Source organism: Camellia sinensis, chromosome 3 (assembly GCF_055761805.1).
Source record: "Camellia sinensis isolate YWXY chromosome 3, ASM5576180v1, whole genome shotgun sequence".
Classification (NCBI taxonomy): domain Eukaryota; kingdom Viridiplantae; phylum Streptophyta; class Magnoliopsida; order Ericales; family Theaceae; genus Camellia; species Camellia sinensis.
Window position 1 is genome coordinate 170,522,518 of NC_138963.1, and position 23,270 is coordinate 170,545,787.

Sequence of the window (23,270 nt, forward strand, 5' to 3'; positions counted from 1 at the left end):
ATATTGCCTCTCTACTTTTTTGTACGTTTTTTTCAAAAAAAAAAACAATAAGCCAAAAAAAAGCCACTTTCCAAAATAGACCAAAATGAACGGTTTGGATTATCGAAACGAGACCCATAATATCCTACAGGCCACTTAACTTTTCTTATATTGAAATCTAAAGATGAGAGAAGTTCAACCCTTTACATAATTTACAATTGAAATAGTTCACCTAAATATAGGTTGTTAAATCATTTTCAACACTTTGTTGTGCAAGGGAAAAAAACCACAATTCATTGCACTAAAAGCACTTTTGCTGAAAATGTAGAAAGATTTCATATGCTCGAATTTGACAAAATCTTTCATTGATCAATATGGTTGAATTTGGTGACAAGATGCAAAGTGACACCTATCTTTTTCTACAAATTTCTTGCTTTGGGAATTCTATTATCAGAATATCAAAAATATTATAAAAAAAAAAAAATTTAAATCTATCATATATCTGATGTGTATGTTTGAGGACAATGGGTTAACCTAGTCCCTTTTTTAGGTCTTTAACTTGGGTTTGAACCTCATCTGTTACATATTTAATCTCCGTCCTTCTTTTTGATAAGAAATCATTATTTCTTTTACTGTGATAATATATCATTATTACCAAAATATAATTTTGTTCACACCACCCGTAGGTTTTAAATGCGATCCATTGCATATTTAGATTTGTTCACATACTAGTGTGTAAACAAAATAATTTTTTTTTTTGAGTTATTACGGTACAATTGCTCTGTCTGAAAGAGTTTGTTGGTATCCTTCACATTTAATATTTCATTGAGATACATCTTATATCTATGAACAAATCATAGCTTTAAAATTCTGAAATAATTAGTTACTAACAGTGGTGTTACAGAAAATAGATCTCTATTTGAATCATAAAATACAGTAATTTTAAGCACACAACATTGAAACACCAAAAGAGAACAAAAATTGCACTATAAAAAAAGTATAATGTATTTTTGTGGCCTTTTTGTATTCTAATTTTGTATACTTAACATTATAGTGGCCGAAGAATAGATGAAAATATAAAGCTAAGAATTGATGATTTGTATTTTAGATTGTGGAAATCATTTTGTTTCTTATATACCAAAAGAAGCTTATAAATTGACTTGTCTCATTTTTTCACAAGTGTCTTAGTCGTCTCTAAGTAGACACGCATCACATGCTATCAGTCTTAGCCAATGAAAAGGATTACAGTTGTTCTACAGCTTAATGACATCTTTGCACACTAACTCAAATCAAGCTTTGTGTCTCAATTAATTGAGATATTTTGCATGAATTATTTTTAGTTGTATAACATTTGGTTTAGTAAAACATTGTTTGTCTTATAATTATTTAATAAAATTTTCTTCTTAATTTTGTTAATCGAACTACTTTGATACATTTTCATTCTTATAAAATAAATAACAAAATTATTCACTTTTTAATATCTCTTAATTTTTTTTTAATTCTTTTCTATTTTCAACTTCTATTGGTATTAAATTTACATTTCAAAGATTCAATTTTGGACCTACTTATTTTAAATCTTTATTTAATGTAAAAGGGAGCCAATTCATGTTTCATATTACACCTAATCTAATTAGAAGATATACATACACATTGTTGGCCATCCACATTTAAAGGGGTTTTTTTAAAAAAAAAACATTTAAAGGTTACACACCCTAAACCATGAGGAATTTTTGGGCATCTAGAGGGAAGATGCCAAGTGGTACTATTTTATTGTGATTAAATTTGACAATAAAACCTATTACATTTATATTAGAATAATGATTTATCCTCTTAATTTTGCTGCTCCCAATTTCACTCTAATAATGTGAAATTAGGGAGGCTAAAAATGAGAGATAGAAGTGTGAGATCACTTCACATGGAGTGAGTCACGTCATTAGGGGTGGAATTAGGGGTAAAACTAGATAAATGTAGCATCACACTTTATATTGAGTGTTTGAAAGATAATAAAGGACATATGCATTTATGATTAATGAAAGATATCACTTAACAGTCCACGTGGAACCCTTTCAACATATAAATTTTTTTCTTAAATCATATATATTAAGGGATTATTTAGAATGATTTAAATAAAGATACTTTTTAATTTTTTTTCAAATATAAAAAAAATAATAATGCAATCCTAAAAAAATAAAAAATATGTTATTTTAAGAGATGCCAAATAGCCTCCAAGTTTTACTTGAAGTTGGACAATGAACACAACGTGGGCTAATGCTCATCTCTGTGGGACAGCCCATAGTTGGCACTTTCGAGTCCCGTCTCTCTTTGCAGACCACCGACAAGGGCATTTTAGTCAAAAGAAACAACAATTTTTAAAATAACAAATTACATATTTTGCCGACAAGGGCATTTTAGTCAAAAGAAACAACAATCTATAAAATTACATTATGCCCTTTTGAACTATTTTAGTTAGCATTACTTTACTTCTTCAACAAGAAGGGAAAAAAAAAGGGAAAACGCAAAAAGATAAAAAAAAAAAAAAAAAAAAAAAAAAAAAAGTTATATTTTATAATTTTGATTAATGGGTTAATTATACAAAAAAATCTCAGGATTTCGTACCTTCATTTTAAATCTTAAGTTTTAATTTCGACAGATTAAACCCCATCGTTCTGTCTGTGTTTTAATGTGGATCTCCCATCCATCTCCATCATATTGAACCAACAAAAATTTAGACAAAATTTCAGATTTAAACTCATATGTTCAAGTACTTGTATCTCTCTCGTCGTAATTCCGTTTTGCTTCATTTTTGCATCGCTTGATTCACTTTATGGCCTAGTTTTTATTTCACCCCTCATATGTCTTGTTTCACCTCTTTTTGTATGTCGTCGGAATTCCAAAAGTTAGTTGAAAATAGGGCTGTTCAAAAATCCGTTCAAATCGGTAATCCAGACCGAATCAGACCGAATCATACGGTTTGGTTCGGTTCTATTAAGAATTGGTTCGGTTTCGGATTAAGAAATATGAGAACCGTAAAAACGGTTCGGTTAATGGATTTTATGAAAAAATCGTGATTCGAACCGAACCGAACCGAATTTTAAAAGATATATATATATATATAATATCAAGTTTTATTTTTATTAATTGATTTTTTATAATTTTAATAATATTAGGATGGTATAGATATGTAATATTAAGTAATGCCTCAATATTATTAGTTTTTATCATGAGTTAAATGTAATTAGTTTAAGTAATTATTTTGTTAATATTAACAATTTATTCTTATAAATAGAAATTTTTGGAACTGTAAACCAAACCGAAATCGAACCGTTTTTTCGGTTTGGTTCTGGTCCGGTTTTACAAGTGTAACGATCTGGTCTGGTTCTCAAAATCACAGAACCGTTAGGATCGGTTCGGTTCTTGAATTTTCTCAGAACCGAACCAATTCGGACCGTGTACACCCCTAGTTGAAAATCAGATTTTTCTCTCTTTAGGCAACATTTTTATATTCAAACTCACATGTTCAAACACTTGTATCTCTCTCACCGTAACTCCATTTCGCCTCATTTTTGTGTTGCTGGATTCATCTCATAACCTAATTTTCATTGCACTCCTCATATGCCTTGTCACACCTCTTTTTGTCTATCGCCGGAGCTCCAAAAATTGGTTAAAAATAAGACTTTTCTCTCTTCTTTTCTTTTTTTTTTTTTTGTTGTTTTTTCTCTATCTTCTATCTTTATACTTTTTCTTTTCTCATTCATTTTTACAATTATTCTCTCTTTTAGTCTTCTTTCATGGCCTTTCTCCCACCCTTACGTTTCTTCTCCCTCTTGTAAGTCATATACCTCTATATTCGATGGCATCGCCACCATCGGAAGTTCGGTAACTACCATGAGTTCAGTGGAAAGGCTATGAAAGAAGAGAAAAAGAGAAAATAATTGTGGAAAGAAAGGAAAAAGGAAGAAACATAGAGATAGAAAATAGAGAAAAAAAATAAATAAAACAAAAAAAAAAAGAGAGAAAAATCTTGTTTTGGCCAATTTTTGGAGCTCTGGCAGCACACAAAAAGAGGTGAAACAAGACGTATGAGAGGTGGAATGAAAATTAGGCCATGAGGTGAATTTAACGACACAAAAATTAGGCGAAATGGAGTTACGACAAAGGAGATACAAGTGCTTGAGTATGCGGGTTTAAATTTGAAAATTTTGTTCAAAAAGAAAAAAATCTTATTTTAGCCAACTTTTGGACCTTTGACGGCATGCAAAAAAGGTGGAATAAGGTATATGAGGGGTGGAATGAAAATTAGGCCATGAGGTAAATCTAACGACGCGAAAATGAGGCAAAACGAAATTACGACGATGGAGATACAAGCACTTGAACATGTGAGATTGAATCTGAAATTTTGTCCAAATTTCCGTTAGTTTAATATGACGGAACTAGATGGGTCCAGATTGAAACACGAGTGGAAGGATGGGGTTAATTTGTCAAAATTTAAAATCTATAATTTAAAATAAAAAATATGTGAAACCCTGAAATTTTTTGTATAATTAACCCTTGATTAATTGATAATTTATATCAATGTGAATCTTTTATTAAATATTTATTACGTAAAAAAATTGAAATATGATTCGTACATATTCAGATATTGTAAAAACTTAAAATGATTTTATTTTAGTTTTACTTAGATAGCGTTTGATTTGATTTTAAAATCATGATTTGATAATGGAGTTGTATTTTGAGTTTATGAGTTGTTAAATCATGATTTGAAAAGAGAAAATTTATTTAATTGAGTTTTGAAAAGAGTTTTTAATTGAATTTTGAATTTTTGAAATGAGTTTTGAAATAAAAAAAGTTGTTTGATTATAAGTTTTGAAAAGAATTTTTTAAATTTAATTCAAAAATTTATAACTCATAACCAAACACATAATTCAAAATTCTATTCAAAATTCATAACCAAACTCTTTTTAAAATTCAATTCAAAAAAATAATTATTGAAAAAAAAAATTTATTTAAAAAATTCCAAAAATATTATTTATTTAAAATATTAAAAAATATATATTATTTTTGTTAAAAAAAATATTCAGCTAGTGCTTTAAAATTAGGGCTAGTTTGGCATGTACTAAATAAGCCAAAAAGTCAAAAAGTCACTATCTTATTTAAATCATATCATCTTATTTAAATCATATCACCTCTCTAACACATCACATCAAACCCAACCCAAACCCAACCCAAACCCACCAATAAGTCAAAAAGTGCACTTTTTTAGGACATCCCAAACCAACCCTTTTGATTGTATATTTGATTGAAACTTTTTGTTTAATTGTTTTGTTTAAAAATGTTTTTTATTTTTTAAAAATTACTGTGACACGTTATTTTTTATTTCAATTTTTTTTGTTAATTTTAAACAAATGGCCAAATAATTTGTCATTTTTGTCTAAAAAAATAATTTATATATTTAAAAAATATCAAAAACAAATATAACTATAATTTTTTTTTCAAATAACAGATGCCAATTGCCACAAAAAAAAAAAAAAAACGCACTATTCCGGTTAATTGGTCGGACGTCCAGGAGGATGCCCGCATGGACGACATGGTAGACTCAAAAATTCAAAAATTGTCCGAAAAGATATCCGGGTGGACGATAGGATAAACCTAAAAATTCAAAAACTCTCTAATTACTAAATATATTTTTAAATGTATTTTGAAATGTGATTTGAAATTATATTTTCAAAACTAATCAAACAAAGAGTTAGAATACGAAGGTGAAATCATAATACGAGAATGTAACCAAACAGTACCTTAATTTTTTTCTACTCACAGCAACTGCCATGATGGTCATAGCGTAGCCAATCATTGCTGACGTGGATAGGAGAAATTAGAAAAGACGAAAAATAAATAAATAATAAATAAAATTATATTAAATATTTCACAATACTAAAGATGTTATATATATATATTTACATAACAAATCATTAGCCAAAAAAAATTCACATCAAACAAATTATTAGGTAAATGCAACAAAGTAATTATTATAAGGGTTGTTTTGACAAATTAATTAAAAGCTAATTTTTTTGTTTTTTTTTTTAAACTTCTTTTGAAAAAATATATTAAAAAAATAAAGAGATAATATAATACAAAATAGATTAAAAATTGATTATTAATTATTAACTAACTTCTTAAAAGAAGCCTAAGTAATTAAATGATGAAGGACTTATGATTCTTGGTTAATTCCGAATCCGAGGGGTATGTCATAATCCAATTGTCTCATCCTGATTGTGTAGCTTAACAGAATTATTTGTGCCACTTTTAGCTATGTCATAGTCCAATTGTCTCATCCTAATTCTGTAGCTTAACAAAATTATTTGTGCCACTTTTTTGAGCTAAACGATATATGCCTTTGTATTATGAATTTACGATTCAAGACTAATTCCATATCAAATGGCTACATTCGAGATTTATGATTCTTAATATAACTCAATTATCACATTTTTAGTGAGCATACACATAATGTTGTGTTTGGTTGAGGGATTTGAGGAAGGATTTGGAAAGGAAAATGAAAAAGGTAGGTGAAATGTGAAAAAAAATATACCTATATGTCACATAGTTTCACACACTTTTTCCTTTTCTCTTTCCAAATCTTTCCCCAAATCCCCCAACCAAACACAGCGTAAGTGAATTTGTTCGTATCATTTCTTTGCGTCAAACATTATTAAGGATTTAATGGGGGGTGTTTGAGAAGAATGATTTGAGGCTAAAATAGGCTCAAATTAAAAAAAAGTCAAAAAATTCCTAAACCAACCCTTTTTATTAAATAATAAATAAATAAATAAATAAATAGGGCTGCCGTGGGACAGGGTAACCTTGTCAAGTTGTTCCATCACTTGCTAAATTATGATTTTGTCCCTTTACATCAATTTTGAAAAATGTGATCTTAGGGACAAATTTGTCATTTTAATTTCAAATATCATTTCAACACATTTTTTAATACAACAATTCAAATAAAAATCCATCTCATCTTCTCAAACATAAAAATTAAAATAGCCTACTAAAATAGACAAAAAGTCAAAAAAATTCTAAAATAGTCACTTCCCAAACAAGGCCAATAAAAGGTACACTATGACCTATTTTACCAATTAGGTTAAAAGTTAAAAAAATTATTTTTTTATTTTTTTAAATCACATAATCTCTTTATTTTTTCACACATTTTTTTTTAAAATCTAGAAAAATTTAAAAAATTAACTTTTAACATATTTCTCAAGATAGACCTATATAAGGTGTCGTTTGGGATGTGGGCATTTTTGGCTAAATTACTCACAAAAAGATAAAATAGATTAAAAAATTAATAAGACAAAATATCACATTCAAACTATAATAATTTTACTTTTTCTTTCCAACTCAAACAAAATTTTTAATTAAAATTAAAAAAAATAAAAAATCAAAAGCCAACCCAACTTCTTAAAGGAAGCCTAAAATGACCTCATTATGCTTGGAATGGTTCTTCAATTTATCGGGAGAATTTAAATTTCATGTCTGACCAGCCCACATGAGCTGCACGTGATAGTTTGCTTCTTCGCTACCTACTTCGCTGGTGCCCCTTCGTCCTCCAGTCAGTCATGTAAAAATGAGCTTTTTTATTGGGCTTTTTTCTTTAATTACTTTATTTTCCTATTAAAATTAATAAACAGAATCTAAAAATTAGGCCACGATATTCACTAATTAAAAAGCACAAATCAGATACGATCAAATCAGAAGGAAAGATCTTTACATTCGATTGGCATGTATAATTTAATTGTATTTAACTCTATTTTGTTAATTTTTATGGTATAATTTGGCACAAACTTTTAAATCTTTTTTGTTTTATTTGATATTTTTAATTGATATGTATTTTTTATTATATTTGAAAAAATTCGTTTGAAAATAAGTTATTTTAATAATTTTTTATCTTCTTAGTTAAAATATGAAATAAAAAAGATTAATAATATGTTTATGATAACTTCTTAATTTTTTAACAATAAAATGTCAGAAATATAAAGAGAGAAAGAAATTTTTAACTTTCTAAATAATTTTTTGACTTAAAATCCTTAAAACAATAAAATTAAACATTGACAAAAAATTGCAAAAAAAAAAAAAAAACGATTAGTATGTGTTTTAATTTGTGTATATTTTGTAAATTTTATACTTGAATTTTTGATATTATATCAATTTAATTTAGGGTTCGTTTGACAATGACTTTTTTAGTTGGTTTTTCTAACTTTTTTAGCCTGAGATTTTTTTGTTTGTTTGGCCTTTTTGGTTTTGGAATAACAAACTTTTTGTTGACTTTTTAAACTTTTTTTTATCTTTTTATGATAATTTAGTCCAAATAATTTGCCAAACTGAGGCTTAGTTGATAACATATTTTTAAAACTAATGGATAAAATAACTTCTATTGAATAGCTAAGGTCAAGTTCGAAATGTTTCATTTCTTTTTAAATGCATCACTTACTCGAGATTTCTTGGGAAACGATTGGTTTAGTCAAAAAGTTAAATATTTCATTTTCTCTCTATTTTTTACACATCTTTTCGTAAAAAGTCAAAAAATCATCCCAAACATTCTAGTTTTTTTTACATCACATTTTAGTCAAAAAGTTACTAAGCCTCTGTTTGGCAAGTGAGGTTAGAGGCTTTTTTGGCTATTTTAGCCACAAAAAACAAAATAGGCTATTTTAGCCATAACAAACAAAACATCACATCCAACCCATAATTATTACATTCTTCTCTCACAAAAAAACTCAAAAAAGCCAAAAAGCCAAAAAGCCCTTCCCAAACCAAGCTTTTAAGCCCAGGCTAAAATAGCCAAAAAAGCCAAAAAGCCAAAAAGCCAACCCACTTCCCAAACCAAGCCTAAAAAAATTTGTTCTCAAACGAGGCCAATTTCAAAGTCAAACTAGACTAGGAAGTTGGTTAAAAGTTAATTTTTTGATTTTTTATGACTCTTTGAAAAAACATGTAAAGAAGTAGAAAATGGTGATGTGACCAAAAATAAGTTAAAAATTGGTTTTTGGCTTTTTATGTTCTTCCCAAAAGAGACCTAAATTATCACGAAACGGGCAAAATTGATATAATTAAAAATACAATGATCAACTTGACACAAAAAATAAACTACAAAGACCACATCTAATTTGTCCTTTTTTTTATCTTTCCATCTCAAAAGACTTAGGACTTACTTGGCAACGTTATAAATAAGCTGCTTATTAGCTTATTTAAGTCACATCATTTCTTTATTTTACTATATCTCTTTTCGTAATAAGCAAAAAAATCAATTTATAAGTCATACTTAGAACAACCTTTGTAAATATTGAATTATTTAAAAAATTTAAAAGTAGAACAATCTTAAAATATAATTGAGACAATTAAAAAAAATGAAATCAATACAAAATAGTAATTATTTTTTTAAAATTGTCCTAATATAAATCAAGAATTACGTTGTTTGGAAAATATATTTTTTTTTATTTTTATGAAAAGATGTATAGGGCTAGTTTGGCATGTACTAAATAAGTCAAAAAGTCAAAAAGTCACTATCTTATTTAAGTCACATCATCTTATTTAAATCACATCACCTCTCTAACACATCACATCAAACCCAACCCAAACCCACCAATAAGTCAAAAAGTGCACTTTTTTAAGACATCCCAAACCAACCCATAGTAAAATAGGGAGCTAATGTAACTTAAATAAGGGGGTTTTTTTTAAAGTCCCTAGTATTAAGATTTTATAGCATAAAGGACATTCAATATTTTAATCGACAATGCTATGTAACTCAAATTTTGTGGCTCAAAAGTGGCTCAAATGGCCAAAACGACATCGTTTTGGCCATTTGAGTCACTTTTGAGCCACAAAATTTGAGCTACGAGACATTTTCCTATTTTAATACTGTCTAAGGTCCCTCAAGTTGATCCAGAGAAAATTCATGTCATAGAGAAAATTGGTCCAGAGAAATTTCTCTGACCTTCCCCAAACTTCCCACTGTAAATTTCTATGCCCTCCCCTTCTCCAAATTTCTCTGCCTTCCTTATACTTCTCACTCTCCCAAAGAAATTTCTCTGCCTTTCCACAAAATTACATTTCCAAATAAATTTTAAATTTCTCTGCCCTCTCTGCCTCTCCTGTACTCAACACTCCAGAGAAATTTGAAAACTCAGAGAAAATTGGTCAAAATGAACCCAGAGAAATTTGAATTTTCTCTGGGTTTGAGTGAAGAAGCTATAAAGATTTCGGTAGGAAACCGTGTGATTATTTCGATAGGTGCTGAACTGGCTAAAGAAAATCACCAATGCATACACTTGCAGATATGTATACATCACATATCTCAGTTGAGTCACTCATATATATATATATATACACACATCAAAAACTATATATATATATATATATATTCATCATAATTACAGCCAAAGAACCAGTTTCCCTAAAACACAGAGAGAAAATAAACATAGCTAGACAAACTTGTGTTTTGGAGATATATATATATATATATATATATTCATCTCTCCTGTTTGGTCACTTTTTTCTACCATTGCAAAGATCTCAAGGTTTCAATCTTACAACAACAACAACAACAACAGAAAATATCAAAATCGACACAATAAAATAAAATCAATTGCTTGGCTATTGAAAGACATGATAGCACAAAACACAAAATTCAATGCTACTCAAAATTGGCAAAAAACCACAGTGATTCTTTCTAAGTTCCAGATCCATAAACTCCAAAATAATAATAATAATAATAATAATAATAATAATAATTCAACAATACCTAAATTTATCTGTTGAATCATCCAAAACACAACAAATATATATCTATTGAACCCAGTAACTGCAGCCATTACCCAGTGTTGTTCTTAATAGCTTTCTTCATAGACTGTAGCGAGGAGGAGGAGAGGTTATGGGATCTAGAGATCAACGCTCTAAAGAAGCTTCGAGAGTGGTTGGAGATCGTCGCCGAGCCATGGTGGAAGACCTTCGTACGGCAGTTCAATCGGAGCAATAGTGGCCAAGGAGTTCTTGACATAGGGCTTCTTGGATTGATCGAGCTAGATCGACGAGAGAGAGAGAGAGAGCAGCGCAGCGAGGAGAGAGAAGAGGTAAGGCATGAGTCTGAGAGAGAGAGGTGAAGGTTTGAAGCTTATACCAAATTTCTCTGTGATACATGGGTGTGGAGTTGAGGGACCTTAGACATCATAAAATAATATTATGGATCTCTTCTACTACTAAAATTGGGAGAGGGACCTTAGACTAATTTTCCCCTTAAATACGTACACTTATTTAAATAAGTACACTTATTTAAGAAATGTCAAACAAACTGGGCATTTTAAAGTTCCAAATTTAAAAAAACAAAAAACATTTTGTACACTAAAAAAACACACTAGAATCGTGAGAGACAGCTAAAGGAGAGAGAAACAATAATAATGGAATGGAAAATTTTTCTTACATCACAATTTTACCTCTTTACACATATTTTGTCATTACACTATTAAGAAAAAATTGAAATTCTCATTACACCCTTTATAATACCAAAACTAGTCCTAACTCTTTTCAAAATCCCTACAGATTTTTCTCATTATACTTATTCCTTCTGAATTACTCTGGTGTTATATTACCGAACAAACTATATTTGTCCAGCCATCTGTTGTCATACGTTTACAGATTCACTTTCCTTAAAACATATATATATTTTTAAAGATTTCTGATGGGTCTATTCAGTTATACATTACTAAACAATTTGAATTATTCAAATATCATATTGCCGAACAAATTAGATTTGTCTAGCCACCTGTTATCGCACATTTACATATTTATTTTTCTTAAAACATCAAACATCCATAAAAATATGAAGTGTACAAATATCTATAAAAATATTCATAAAATCTGTCAATACAAACATCTATAAAAACATTATCACAATCCATCTATATTGATAGTTTTGGTAGTTACTATATCAAGGCTGACAAGCTTACGAAATTGATCAATAAGGATAGTATATACTTTCTTCCATCCATTAGTACACAAGTAATGAAAGGGCATCCAATTATTTGCTATCGGAGGTACTAGTGACTAGGAAGCAAATAAATCTGACAAATCTCATCTGTATAGTCCATTAACAATGTACTACTAGCCTTATTACAATGAGTAGGAGCATAATCTTTTAAAACAAAAAATAAAAATGTCATGAAACTGAAAATGTTTGGCAATGAGTTACCAGATATGTACTTTTTGTTCAACAGTAAGTTTCCAAATAAGTATTTTTTGTTCGAAAGTGGGTTACCGGCTATGCATTTTTGTTCAACAGTGTGATTTCAGACTATTTAATTTTGTTTGGTTCCGGTACTCCGATCAAAAGTTGAACAGCTCTATTAAAAAAAGAAACGAAAACGTAAAAAATAAATTAAAAAACTCACAATTTTACTTTTTTGCTGATTCTTCACCTCAATTTCTTTGTCCATTATTTTTTTTTTTATGATTAAAACACTATGATTATTACTTTTTAAAAGTAAATATATAATATAAAAGAAGAAATGAGAAATGAATAAAAGAAATATGAATTGAAATGTAATGTAATGAATTTAAAGAGTTAATTAAATTTATTTAATTTTTATCTTTTGTCTTTATAAATAAAATTGAAAAAAAAATATTTCAAACGAAGTGTGTGAAGAGATAAATCTGTGTGAGTAAAATTTTCGCAATAAGATTGCGACACGTTGCGGAGGAGTGATTCGAAGGGTTCGAAGCTGCCACGTTGTGAAGGAAGAAATGAATTAAGAAATTAAATTTTAATATTACGATTTTAATTTTTTAAATTTTAAAATATTTTATAAAAATACATTCAAACTCTATTTTTTTTAAATATTTTTAAATATTTTAATTTTTTTATTATGTATTTGGTTACGATTTGAGTATAGAGTTGTGAAAGTAGTATGGAGTTTCGAGTTATGTGTTTGGTTATGAGTTTTAAAAATAATTTCTTAATTGAGTTTTGTTTTATGTGTTTGATTATGATTTGAGTGTAGAATTGTTTTTAAATCTAAAATATTAAAATTTTAAATTATTTAAATTTTTTGAATATTTAAATTATTTAAATTTTTATGATTTAAGTTTTTTGAATATTTATTTTAATTTTTTACTTATTAAATTTTTTAGATTATTTAAATTATTTAATATTTATGATTTAAATTTTTTGAATATTTATTTTGAAAAAAAAATTATTTCCTTTGTAGTATTTTCAATTAAAAAATTGATTAATGTTATTTTCTGTTAATAATAATTTTTTTTAATTGAATTTTAAAAAGAGTTTGGTTATGAGTGTTGATCAGAATTTTCAATAATGTGAAAGTAGTATGTTTTGTTATGAGTTATAACAATTTGAATTAAGTTTTGAAAACTTTTTCTAAAACTCATAACCAAATAAATTTTCTTACTTCATATGTCAAATCAAGCTTTCAAAACTCAATTACACACTCAATTCAACCCTCTATTCAAAAATCATAACCAAACAAATTTTCTACACTCAAATTATAATTTCAAAACACACAAACTCAAAATACAACCCATATTCTCAAATCATAGTTAAAAAGTCTTGCCAAACGGAGCCATAAAGTTTCAATATATTTTTTGTATTTTTATGTATTTATTAATTTTTAAAAGTATTTTTTCACAAATATTTTATTTTTTAGATATATCTAAATAAGATGCATCTAAAAAAGTAAAAAAATAAAACAAAATAATAAATTTTTTAAAATATTCACTAAAAATAAAATAAAAAATTAATTTTTAACAGTACTGCGTTAAGCAAAACAGGTCCATTTTTCCAAAAAAACGACATCGTTCCATTCCATTTTTCCAAAAAAATTAATTTATTATTAACAGAAAATAACATTAATCAATTTTTTAATTGAAAATACTACAAAGGAAATAATTTTTTTTTCAAAATAAATATTCAAAAAATTTAAATCATAAATATTAAATAATTTAAATAATCTAAAAAATTTAATAAGTAAAAAATTAAAATAAATATTCAAAAAATTTAAATTGTAAAAATTTAAATAATTTAAATATTCAAAAAATTTAAAATTTTAATATTTTAGATTTAAAAATAACTCTACACTCAAATCGTAACCAAACACATAAAACAAAACTCAATTAAGAAATTATTTTTAAAACTCATAACTAAACACATAACTCGAAACTCCATACTACTTTCACAACTCTATATTCAAATCGTAATCAAATACATAATAAAAAAATTAAAATATTTAAAAAAATTTTAAAAAAATAGAGTTTGAATGTATTTTTATAAAATATTTTAAAATTTAAAAAATTAAAATCGTAATATTAAAATTTAATTTCTTAATTCATTTCTTCCTTCACAACGTGGCAGCTTCAAACCCTTCGGATCACTCCTCCGCAACGTGTCGCAATCTTGTTGAAACTGCTGGATAGTGCCGGATGGAAGGACTGCTGGAGAGGAGGGGAATGCCCGGGGGGCCAACCAAATTGGGTTATTTACGAAGCTACCCTTCATCTCTCCTTCTCAGCACCACCGTAGTTCCGGTGGGGCCCAAACCAGACCACCACAACCCACCCACCAGCCTTCCCATATCAGGGTCCCACTCCGAAAAACCCAAGTCCATAGATCCATCAACCGATCTCTGTCCCTTCTTCATTACGCGTTGAAGTTTCAACGCCCCCTCAATACTCTCCCTTGTGCTTCTCTCTCTACATCTCTCTCTCTCTCTCTCTCTCTCTCTAAAACTACTATACTACTCCCGTGGGTTGGCAGTGTGGGCACTGATTCTCTAAATAGCTTCTTTTTAACCCATCGATCCAAGCCAACCCAGTTTCACAGAGGAGTCTTTAACCTTCTCCTCAAACTGGGTTGTTCTCTCAAGAAAGGAATCAAATCAAATTGGCTAGCTAGCGAAGACAGCTCTTTTTTATTAAAAAAAAATTTATTGTGTATTATATTTAAGTCATAATAACCACATAGATATACGTATATTTGCTGTTTTTATGTCATTTTCATTCATTCTTTAATTTGGGTTTGGTGTTTCTTGTGATGGGTGTTTAATAAGAGAGTAGTGGGCTAAATAAAGAGAGGAAAAAAAAAAAAAGCTTTGTTTTTTCTTGATGGGTTTTGAGTGATTTGTGTTTGTGAGGTCTCTCTCTCTCTCGATTGGAAGGGTTTGGGGATTTGGGTATGGATACCAAAGGAAGACTTATTGCGGGTTCACACAACAGGAACGAGTTTGTTCTCATCAATGCGGATGAGATTGGACGAGTAAGTGCTCTCAATTTGCTCTTCTACATTAGCTCTGAACTGGGTTTCAACTACTTTTTGTGGGTTCTTTGTGAGATTAGTGAAGTCAATGGCGTCGAAATGTTTTCCTTTTGTTTTCTTCTCAGTTTCTCTGAGATGTTTTTTAGACACCATTTACAGTTTTAGGGTTGATCCATTTGCTCATTTTCAGTTTATGTGATTTGGGGTTCTGTTCTTGAAATAAAAAAGTTCAAATCTTTAATTTTCTTGGTTTTTTTTTTATGCTATCCCAAGTCTAGGACATCAGCCCTAGATTTTCTCTCATTTTGGGGATTTTCTGATTTTTCAACCATTCTTGCTTGTTTCTTCAGCTCTTTAGCAGATTCAACAAATCCCATTTCTGCTCTTGTTTCAAATTTTCTTTTTCCACTCTTCATAGTACTTTTAGGTTTCAGAGCCAAGTTAAAGACTTCCATTGTTGGCATATTTCTTGTTCTTCCTTACGGGCTAATTCAGAACTCAATTGGGTTTGTTGAAAGCTTGAAATATGTGATCTGATGCAGATTTACAATGTTGATTGTTCCTATGTATGACAGGTAACATCTGTGAAGGAATTAAGTGGGCAGATTTGCCAAATTTGTGGAGATGAGATTGAAATTACAGTGGATGGAGAGCCATTTGTTGCCTGCAACGAATGTGCATTCCCTGTTTGCAGACCTTGCTACGAGTACGAAAGAAGAGAGGGAAATCAAGCTTGCGCTCAATGCAAAACCAGATACAAACGCATCAAAGGTAATTTGCTCTTTCTATTTTGCAGTTGACTTTAGTTTGTTTCGAAAAACTCCTGAATTATTTAACATTCTATATGTTTAACAGGGAGTCCTAGAGTGGAAGGAGATGAAGAGGAAGAAGAATTTGATGATTTGGATAACGAATTCGATTTCGGGGCCAATGATCTGAGAGACCCGCAACAAATTGCAGAGGCAGTGCTCGCTGCTCGCCTTAATACTGGCCGTGGTCGCCAATCCCATGTTTCTGGGTTCTCGACTCCGTCGGAGATGGAGTCCTCTACCCTTAATCCAGAAATCCCTCTCCTGACTTACGGCCAAGAGGTGAATTGATTTGGAATTCTCTTAATTCTGATCTTGGTGTGGAATTTGAATGTTTTGAATAGTAATGTTGTGTATTTTCTTGATGAAGGATGATGTGATTTCCTCTGATAAACATGCTCTTATCATTCCCCCATTGATGGGTCGAGGAAAGCGAGTCCACCCTGTGTCATTTCCTGATTCCTCTTGTAAGTTTACTGGTTCAATTCGATGTAAATTGTTCTCTTTTTTTAGGGGGAATAAGAAAAAAAATTCAAAATTTGTTTGGCTGAGTGTACTTGTTGGTGTTGATCTTACAGACCCACCCAGATCAATGGATCCTAAGAAAGATTTAGCAGTGTATGGGTATGGTACAGTTGCATGGAAGGACAGAATGGAGGACTGGAAGAGAAGGCAAAATGATAAACTTCAAGTGGTTAAGCATGAAGGAGGTGGTGGTGGTGGTGGGAGCAATGATGGAGATGAGCTGGATGATCCTGATTTACCCAAGTAGGTCCACACTGTTTCCATTTATTTTTTCAACATATTATCCTGGCAGTGTTTTGACTAGTTTTTGTGAGCTCAACTTTGGTAGATTTTAAGGAACTAAATTATCAAGATAAAAAAGAATGGATATTTAATTGTTAGTTTATGAAGTCTCTTTTTATGAATAAATAAATAAATAAATAAGTAAAACTTTTATGAATAAAATAATTGGTTTATTGATTAGCTGTTGGTCTTTTGATTACAACTAATTATGTATTTCTTTAATTAATCTTTAGCTAGGTGTTGGATGACAGCTACGTTTGGAGAGCAACTGGCCTCCGAACCTGTGGTTATTCTAAAAGAATCGGTAGTTATGCAAAAAAATTGCAATTGGAATAGTTATTTTGCAAACAAATTACTTCTCAAAGTTTATTGTAATTAGTCAATTATTAGATTCGTCACGAGTAACATTAGATTAGTTCCTCATTCATCTAACCTTTGGGTCACTGTTTGATGGAAGAGCTTTACAGACAAGTGAATGTCTTTTGGCAGTGAGGTTTGATGACATATAAAAACAATCATCAGTCATGTCAACTTGTTATTTTACATTTTTTATTTGTAGCTTAACCACCTTTTCTAAATATTATTGTTGTAGAAGCAACTTGGAAATAAGTTTATATCATGAATGTGTCATACTGATCATTAAAATAAATATTGAGAAAGAAGTGCCTAGTTTAGTAATTCAAGGTTTAAATGTAAGAATTATTAACCAGTATTCTTTTGTGACTCTAATATAACCATTAGTGGGGTAAGTATAGGCTCAGCACTTGAACAAAATATGTACAATTTAATGGTAATTGTGGCAGTTACACTCCATGAATTTCTACTATGTTATAAATATCAGAAGAAAAAAGAGAAGCAACACTAATTTAGCTCGCCTCAATATAATCACAAGCATAATGAACCCAGTTTTCTTACTATGTAAAAAAAAAAAATAAGAAGAAGAAGAAGAAGAAGCAAATGAGTTGATTTTAAACATCATCCACAATTATCAGCAGTTTACTTTTTTGGAAAATTCTTGTTGACTATTAATTCTAACTGGACATTTCACATGGATTTGCAAGCTGAAATGTGAACTAGATTGTCTATGAAGGCACAATCATATATGATTTTGGAAATGTATTACTTATTATGTCTTCTCTTTTCATTAGGATGGATGAAGGAAGGCAGCCACTTTCGAGGAAGTTACCAATATCATCAAGCAAGATAAACCCATACAGAATGATCATTTTACTCCGACTTGCAATTCTTGGATTATTTTTTGACTATAGGATTCGCCACCCAGTCCATGATGCGTATGGACTATGGCTTACCTCGATTATTTGTGAAATATGGTTCGCTGTATCATGGATATTTGATCAGTTCCCAAAATGGTTCCCAATTGAGCGAGAAACATACCTCGATAGACTATCACTGAGGTATGAGAAAGAAGGGAAGCCATCTGAGTTAGCTCCTATAGACATATTTGTGAGTACGGTTGATCCGTTGAAGGAACCTCCGCTTATCACTGCAAACACAGTTCTGTCTATCCTTGCTGTGGATTATCCGATCGACAAGGTTGCTTGCTATGTCTCAGACGATGGTGCTGCAATGCTTACATTTGAAGCCCTCTCTGAGACATCTGAATTCGCGAGGAAGTGGGTACCATTCTGTAAGAAGTTCAATATTGAGCCTCGTGCCCCAGAGTGGTATTTTGCTCAGAAAGTTGATTATCTAAAAGACAAAGTGCATCCTACATTTGTCAGGGAACGTCGTGCAATGAAGGTTTACAACTCTATCTTGTTTGATCTCACTAAGTTTCATCATCTTGAATTAGTTACGACTTATGAAGCTTGATGATAAATCCTGTGGGGCAATAAATGTTTTTTGGAGTTTAATTTTCAGATGTAAGGATTAGTTAATGATTGCTTTCACTTTGTTGGTACAGAGGGACTATGAAGAGTTTAAAGTTCGGATAAATGGGTTGGTTGCTATGGCTCAGAAAGTTCCCGAGGAGGGTTGGACAATGCAGGATGGGACACCATGGCCAGGGAATAATGTCAGGGATCATCCCGGAATGATTCAGGTATGATGTGTTTTTTGTATTTTTGCAAACTATTTGGCCTGTATTATGATAAATAATGAGGTTTTGAGTAAATTCGATATTCATTTGTCAACAGGTGTTCCTGGGTCAAAATGGTGTCCGTGACATTGAAGGAAACGAGTTACCACGTCTCATTTATGTTTCTCGTGAGAAAAGGCCAGGATTTGAACACCACAAAAAAGCTGGCGCAATGAATGCTCTGGTAAAACTCTCTCTCTCTCTCTCTCTCTCTCTCTCGTTTGGAATTAATTCCAGTTTTCTGATTTTTTTTTATTACTTTGACAAATTTTTCTAGGTGCGAGTCTCGGCAGTCATCTCAAATGCTCCTTACCTACTGAATGTGGATTGTGATCATTATATAAACAACAGTAAAGCTCTCCGTGAATCTATGTGTTTCATGATGGACCCCACCTCTGGGAAGAAAATATGCTATGTGCAGTTTCCTCAAAGGTTTGATGGGATTGATCGTCACGATAGATACTCGAATCGCAATGTTGTGTTCTTTGATGTATGTAATGCACTTTCTTGGTAGTCTTGATGTTTTATATATATATATATACATATGTGAGCGTGCATATGTACAATTGCACATACATATGGATGTGTAGATGTATATGTTACACTACCATTTGGAAAAGCTAATACTTTTTTTTATCGATTTGAAACAGATCAATATGAAAGGACTGGATGGGATCCAAGGGCCAATTTATGTTGGAACTGGTTGTGTCTTCAGGAGGCACGCACTCTATGGCTATGATGCTCCCACCAAAAAGAAACCTCCAGGGAAGACGTGCAATTGTTTGCCTAAATGGTGTTGCTGCTGTTGTGGATCTAGAAAGAAAAATAAGAAAGGGAAATCGAAGGATAACAAGAAGAAGACAAAGAGCAGGGAGGCTTCAACACAAATACATGCACTTGAAAATATCGAGGAAGGAATCGAAGGTAAGCAATGGGTTTCTACAAGGGGTATTAAAAAATTTTCAATTTTTGTTGTAGTTTCCAAGTAGTGCAAAGTAATTCTTTGTGAGAACATGCTTTTCTTTCTCCTGAAAGGCAATCCCTTTTTTTTGAATATTTCTTGATTCAATCATGGTATTTACTTGTTTTTGCGCTAAAGACTTATTCCCACTTCTCTATACCCATACATTACCGTCTTTTGTTTCTTGGTTGCAGGAATAGATAATGAAAAATCAGCTCTCATGCCCCAAATAAAATTTGAGAAGAAGTTTGGACAGTCGCCAGTTTTCATCGCTTCAACGCTGCTAGAGGAAGGTGGAGTTCCACCTGGTGCAACTTCTGCGTCACTTTTGAAAGAAGCAATTCATGTCATTAGCTGTGGTTACGAGGACAAAACCGAGTGGGGAAAAGAGGTATACATCAACTGCTTCAAAATTCAAGAATTCTTTAACCTTTCTTTGGAGGACAATATTATTATTACTTTTAATCTATGGATTCTATTTATATGTACTAGGTTGGATGGATTTATGGCTCGGTTACTGAGGACATTTTAACTGGCTTCAAGATGCATTGCCATGGCTGGAGATCAGTGTACTGTATGCCCAAAAGACCTGCATTTAAGGGATCAGCTCCCATTAACCTTTCAGATCGTCTGCACCAGGTCCTTCGATGGGCCCTGGGATCTGTTGAGATTCTCTTGAGTAGGCACTGTCCGATCTGGTATGGCTATGGGTGTGGTTTGAAACCGTTGGAGCGCTTTTCATATATCAACTCAGTTGTTTATCCGTTGACATCCATTCCCTTGATCGCTTATTGTACGTTACCTGCTGTCTGTCTCCTTACTGGGAAGTTCATTGTCCCTGAGGTGAGCTCCACGTCATCTAAATTTCAAAATTTTTATTTCTTTTTGGAGCATGATTACTGGAAAGCAGGGTTGTGTTTTTTGAGAAACATAACTAGCTGATCTAATCAGTGAAATTCATTCAAATCAAGCCATCAATTTTATTCTACTATATTCTCTCATTAGACGAAGAATGCAGATGATATTGAATTCAAAATTTTGGAATATGCCTTGATGAAAACATTGTCTGCTTCCTCTAATGATTATATAATAAATCATTAGCAGCTATGGTACTTCTTAAGGTTGCGATTGGATCATGTATTTGAGTAGGGATTTGGAATGGGAAAGGTAAAGACGAGAGAAATAGAGAAAAAAATTCGCTTATATTTCATTCACTTAACCTCTCTTTTTCCTTCTTGTTTCTAAATCTATGATCCAAACACAACCTATACTCCCAGAATTCCAAAATCAAAACCCATCCCAAAGCTGATTTTACCTTACAAGGCTTTTGTCTAACAAGCTTTTGGTATTATTTACAGATTAGCAATTATGCCAGTATCGTATTCATGGCGCTCTTCATATCAATTGCTGCAACCGGTATCTTAGAGATGCAGTGGGGAGGCGTTACCATAGATGACTGGTGGAGAAACGAGCAGTTCTGGGTGATTGGCGGCGCATCATCGCACCTTTTCGCTCTCTTCCAAGGTCTTCTGAAAGTTTTGGCTGGTGTCAATACAAACTTCACCGTCACATCAAAAGGAGGAGACGATGGGGAGTATTCTGAGCTTTACCTCTTCAAGTGGACATCTTTGTTGATACCTCCCATGACTTTGTTGATTATAAACATAATTGGAGTCATTGTCGGTGTTTCGGATGCGATCAACAATGGGTATGAAACGTGGGGCCCACTGTTCGGCAAACTGTTCTTTGCTCTATGGGTGATTGTCCATCTTTACCCTTTCTTGAAAGGTTTGATGGGGAAACAGAACGGGCTTCCCACCATTATTGTGGTGTGGTCTATTCTCTTGGCTTCTATCTTAACGCTTTTATGGGTCCGGATCAACCCGTTTCTGGCAAAAGGAGGTATTGTATTGGAAGTTTGTGGGTTGGATTGTAACTAAAGATGCACAAAATAGAAGTTTTAGATGGTTTGAATTATATGTAGAAAGGTTGTTTTGGGAATTGCAGAAGAGGGTGAAGATGAGGACATCAAGACACGGTTTGATTATTGATGAGGATAGTATAGAGATGAGTGAGTTGGGAAGGAAATTGGTGAGATGGGGTTGTGTAGATAAGAAACAAAGAAAGGGTCATTTGTAATTTGCGGAACACAATTAATGTTTGTTCTGTGAAAGTGTTTTTTCATTCATTCTTTTGTTACATTTGGGTTTTGTGGTGGGTTGGAAGGTATGGAATTCAGAGGGTCTCTCTGCAATCCCAAGGGAACGTAAAGTTAGCTTTCTTTGTAATTTATTATATATTCCCTTCTCAATAAGGTTATGTTTTCAGGTTTCTGTTAACTCATTTTCATATACTCACTCTGCATTAATATGTTATTTCCCCCTGAAAACTGGGACTGTTTTTGTAGTGCTCAAGTTTAATTGGTTAAAATGGATATGCAGTTTTTATGGTATGGATTTTGTCAAGTGTTTTGAGGCATGCATTATCAAAATTAAAGTTAATAAATGCCTTTTTGTTTATTGGGAGAGTATCCAAATCTTCTTAAATTTGTTAAACCTTCAATTTTCTGCATGTTGACTGGGTTGTCTGATGATTGTGGAGCATTGAGCTCAACTCTTTTTAGTGTATGCCTTACTTTTGAGCTACAGCAATGTTAGTAATATAGAAGACCAAACGCAAATATGTTACAAATGGTGGATTTCACTAGGGATGCAACCCGGTCGGGTTAGAGGTTAGCCCAAGCCCAGTCCGAATTGTGTTTGGCAGTGCCCAAGCCCGACCATCAACTCGAGTATGGCTCCCCAAGCCTGGACCAAATTTCATAATTCGAACTTGGGTTAGCCCAAATTGTCTGAATTTTATCAAACAACAAACAGCTTCTGAAATTTTCCATTCAACAAACAGTATTTCATTATATACATAAGTCCATTAGTCCATACAACAAACTTAAACATCATCTTAGCCACAAGAGTCTCAGAGAGAGGGAAGAAAGAACAGAGAGAGGGAAGAAAGAATAGATAAAAAAGGCTTTTGTTTTTAGTTTTAATCTAATGGTCCAAATAAAAAATGCTATTTAATTTATTTTATACATATATTATACAATTTATATAATATATTAAATACAATTCGGGTTCGGGTTGCTCGGGTTAGCCACTGACTCTGCCCAAGCCCGATAATTCGGGCATCAAAAAACTACCCAAGCCTGTCCAGATTACAAGATATTATTGCCCAAGTCTTAAAAAAACTCGGGTTGGATACGGGTTGTTCGGGTTGAGCCTGCCCGAGTTGCACCCCTAGATTTCACATCAT

The 23,270-nt window shown here is 31.5% G+C and overlaps 1 protein-coding gene across 1 annotated transcript; it reads left to right on the forward strand.

The window, feature by feature from the left end:
* The first annotated feature begins 14,609 nt into the window (after positions 1-14,609).
* LOC114305939 (cellulose synthase A catalytic subunit 2 [UDP-forming]) lies at positions 14,610-22,413 on the forward strand. The gene is made up of 13 exons (XM_028251092.2): positions 14,610-15,286; positions 15,862-16,057; positions 16,142-16,377; positions 16,466-16,562; positions 16,674-16,863; positions 18,051-18,663; positions 18,827-18,964; positions 19,059-19,184; positions 19,278-19,490; positions 19,651-19,924; positions 20,156-20,352; positions 20,454-20,804; positions 21,320-22,413. The coding sequence occupies exons 1-13, from the start codon at positions 15,206-15,208 to the stop codon at positions 21,899-21,901; spliced, it is 3,294 nt and encodes a 1,097-aa protein (XP_028106893.1). The 5' UTR covers positions 14,610-15,205; the 3' UTR covers positions 21,902-22,413.
* The last annotated feature ends 857 nt before the right edge of the window (positions 22,414-23,270 follow it).

Excerpts from the sequence above, each read along its gene's own strand:
- LOC114305939 (XM_028251092.2), top strand. The coding sequence starts at position 15,206 with ATGGATACCAAAGGAAGACTTATTGCGGGTTCACACAACAGGAACGAG. Across the intron at positions 18,965-19,058 it reads ATCATCCCGGAATGATTCAG|GTGTTCCTGGGTCAAAATGG; the intron begins GTATGATGTGTT and ends ATTTGTCAACAG. Across the intron at positions 19,925-20,155 it reads TATCGAGGAAGGAATCGAAG|GAATAGATAATGAAAAATCA; the intron begins GTAAGCAATGGG and ends TCTTGGTTGCAG.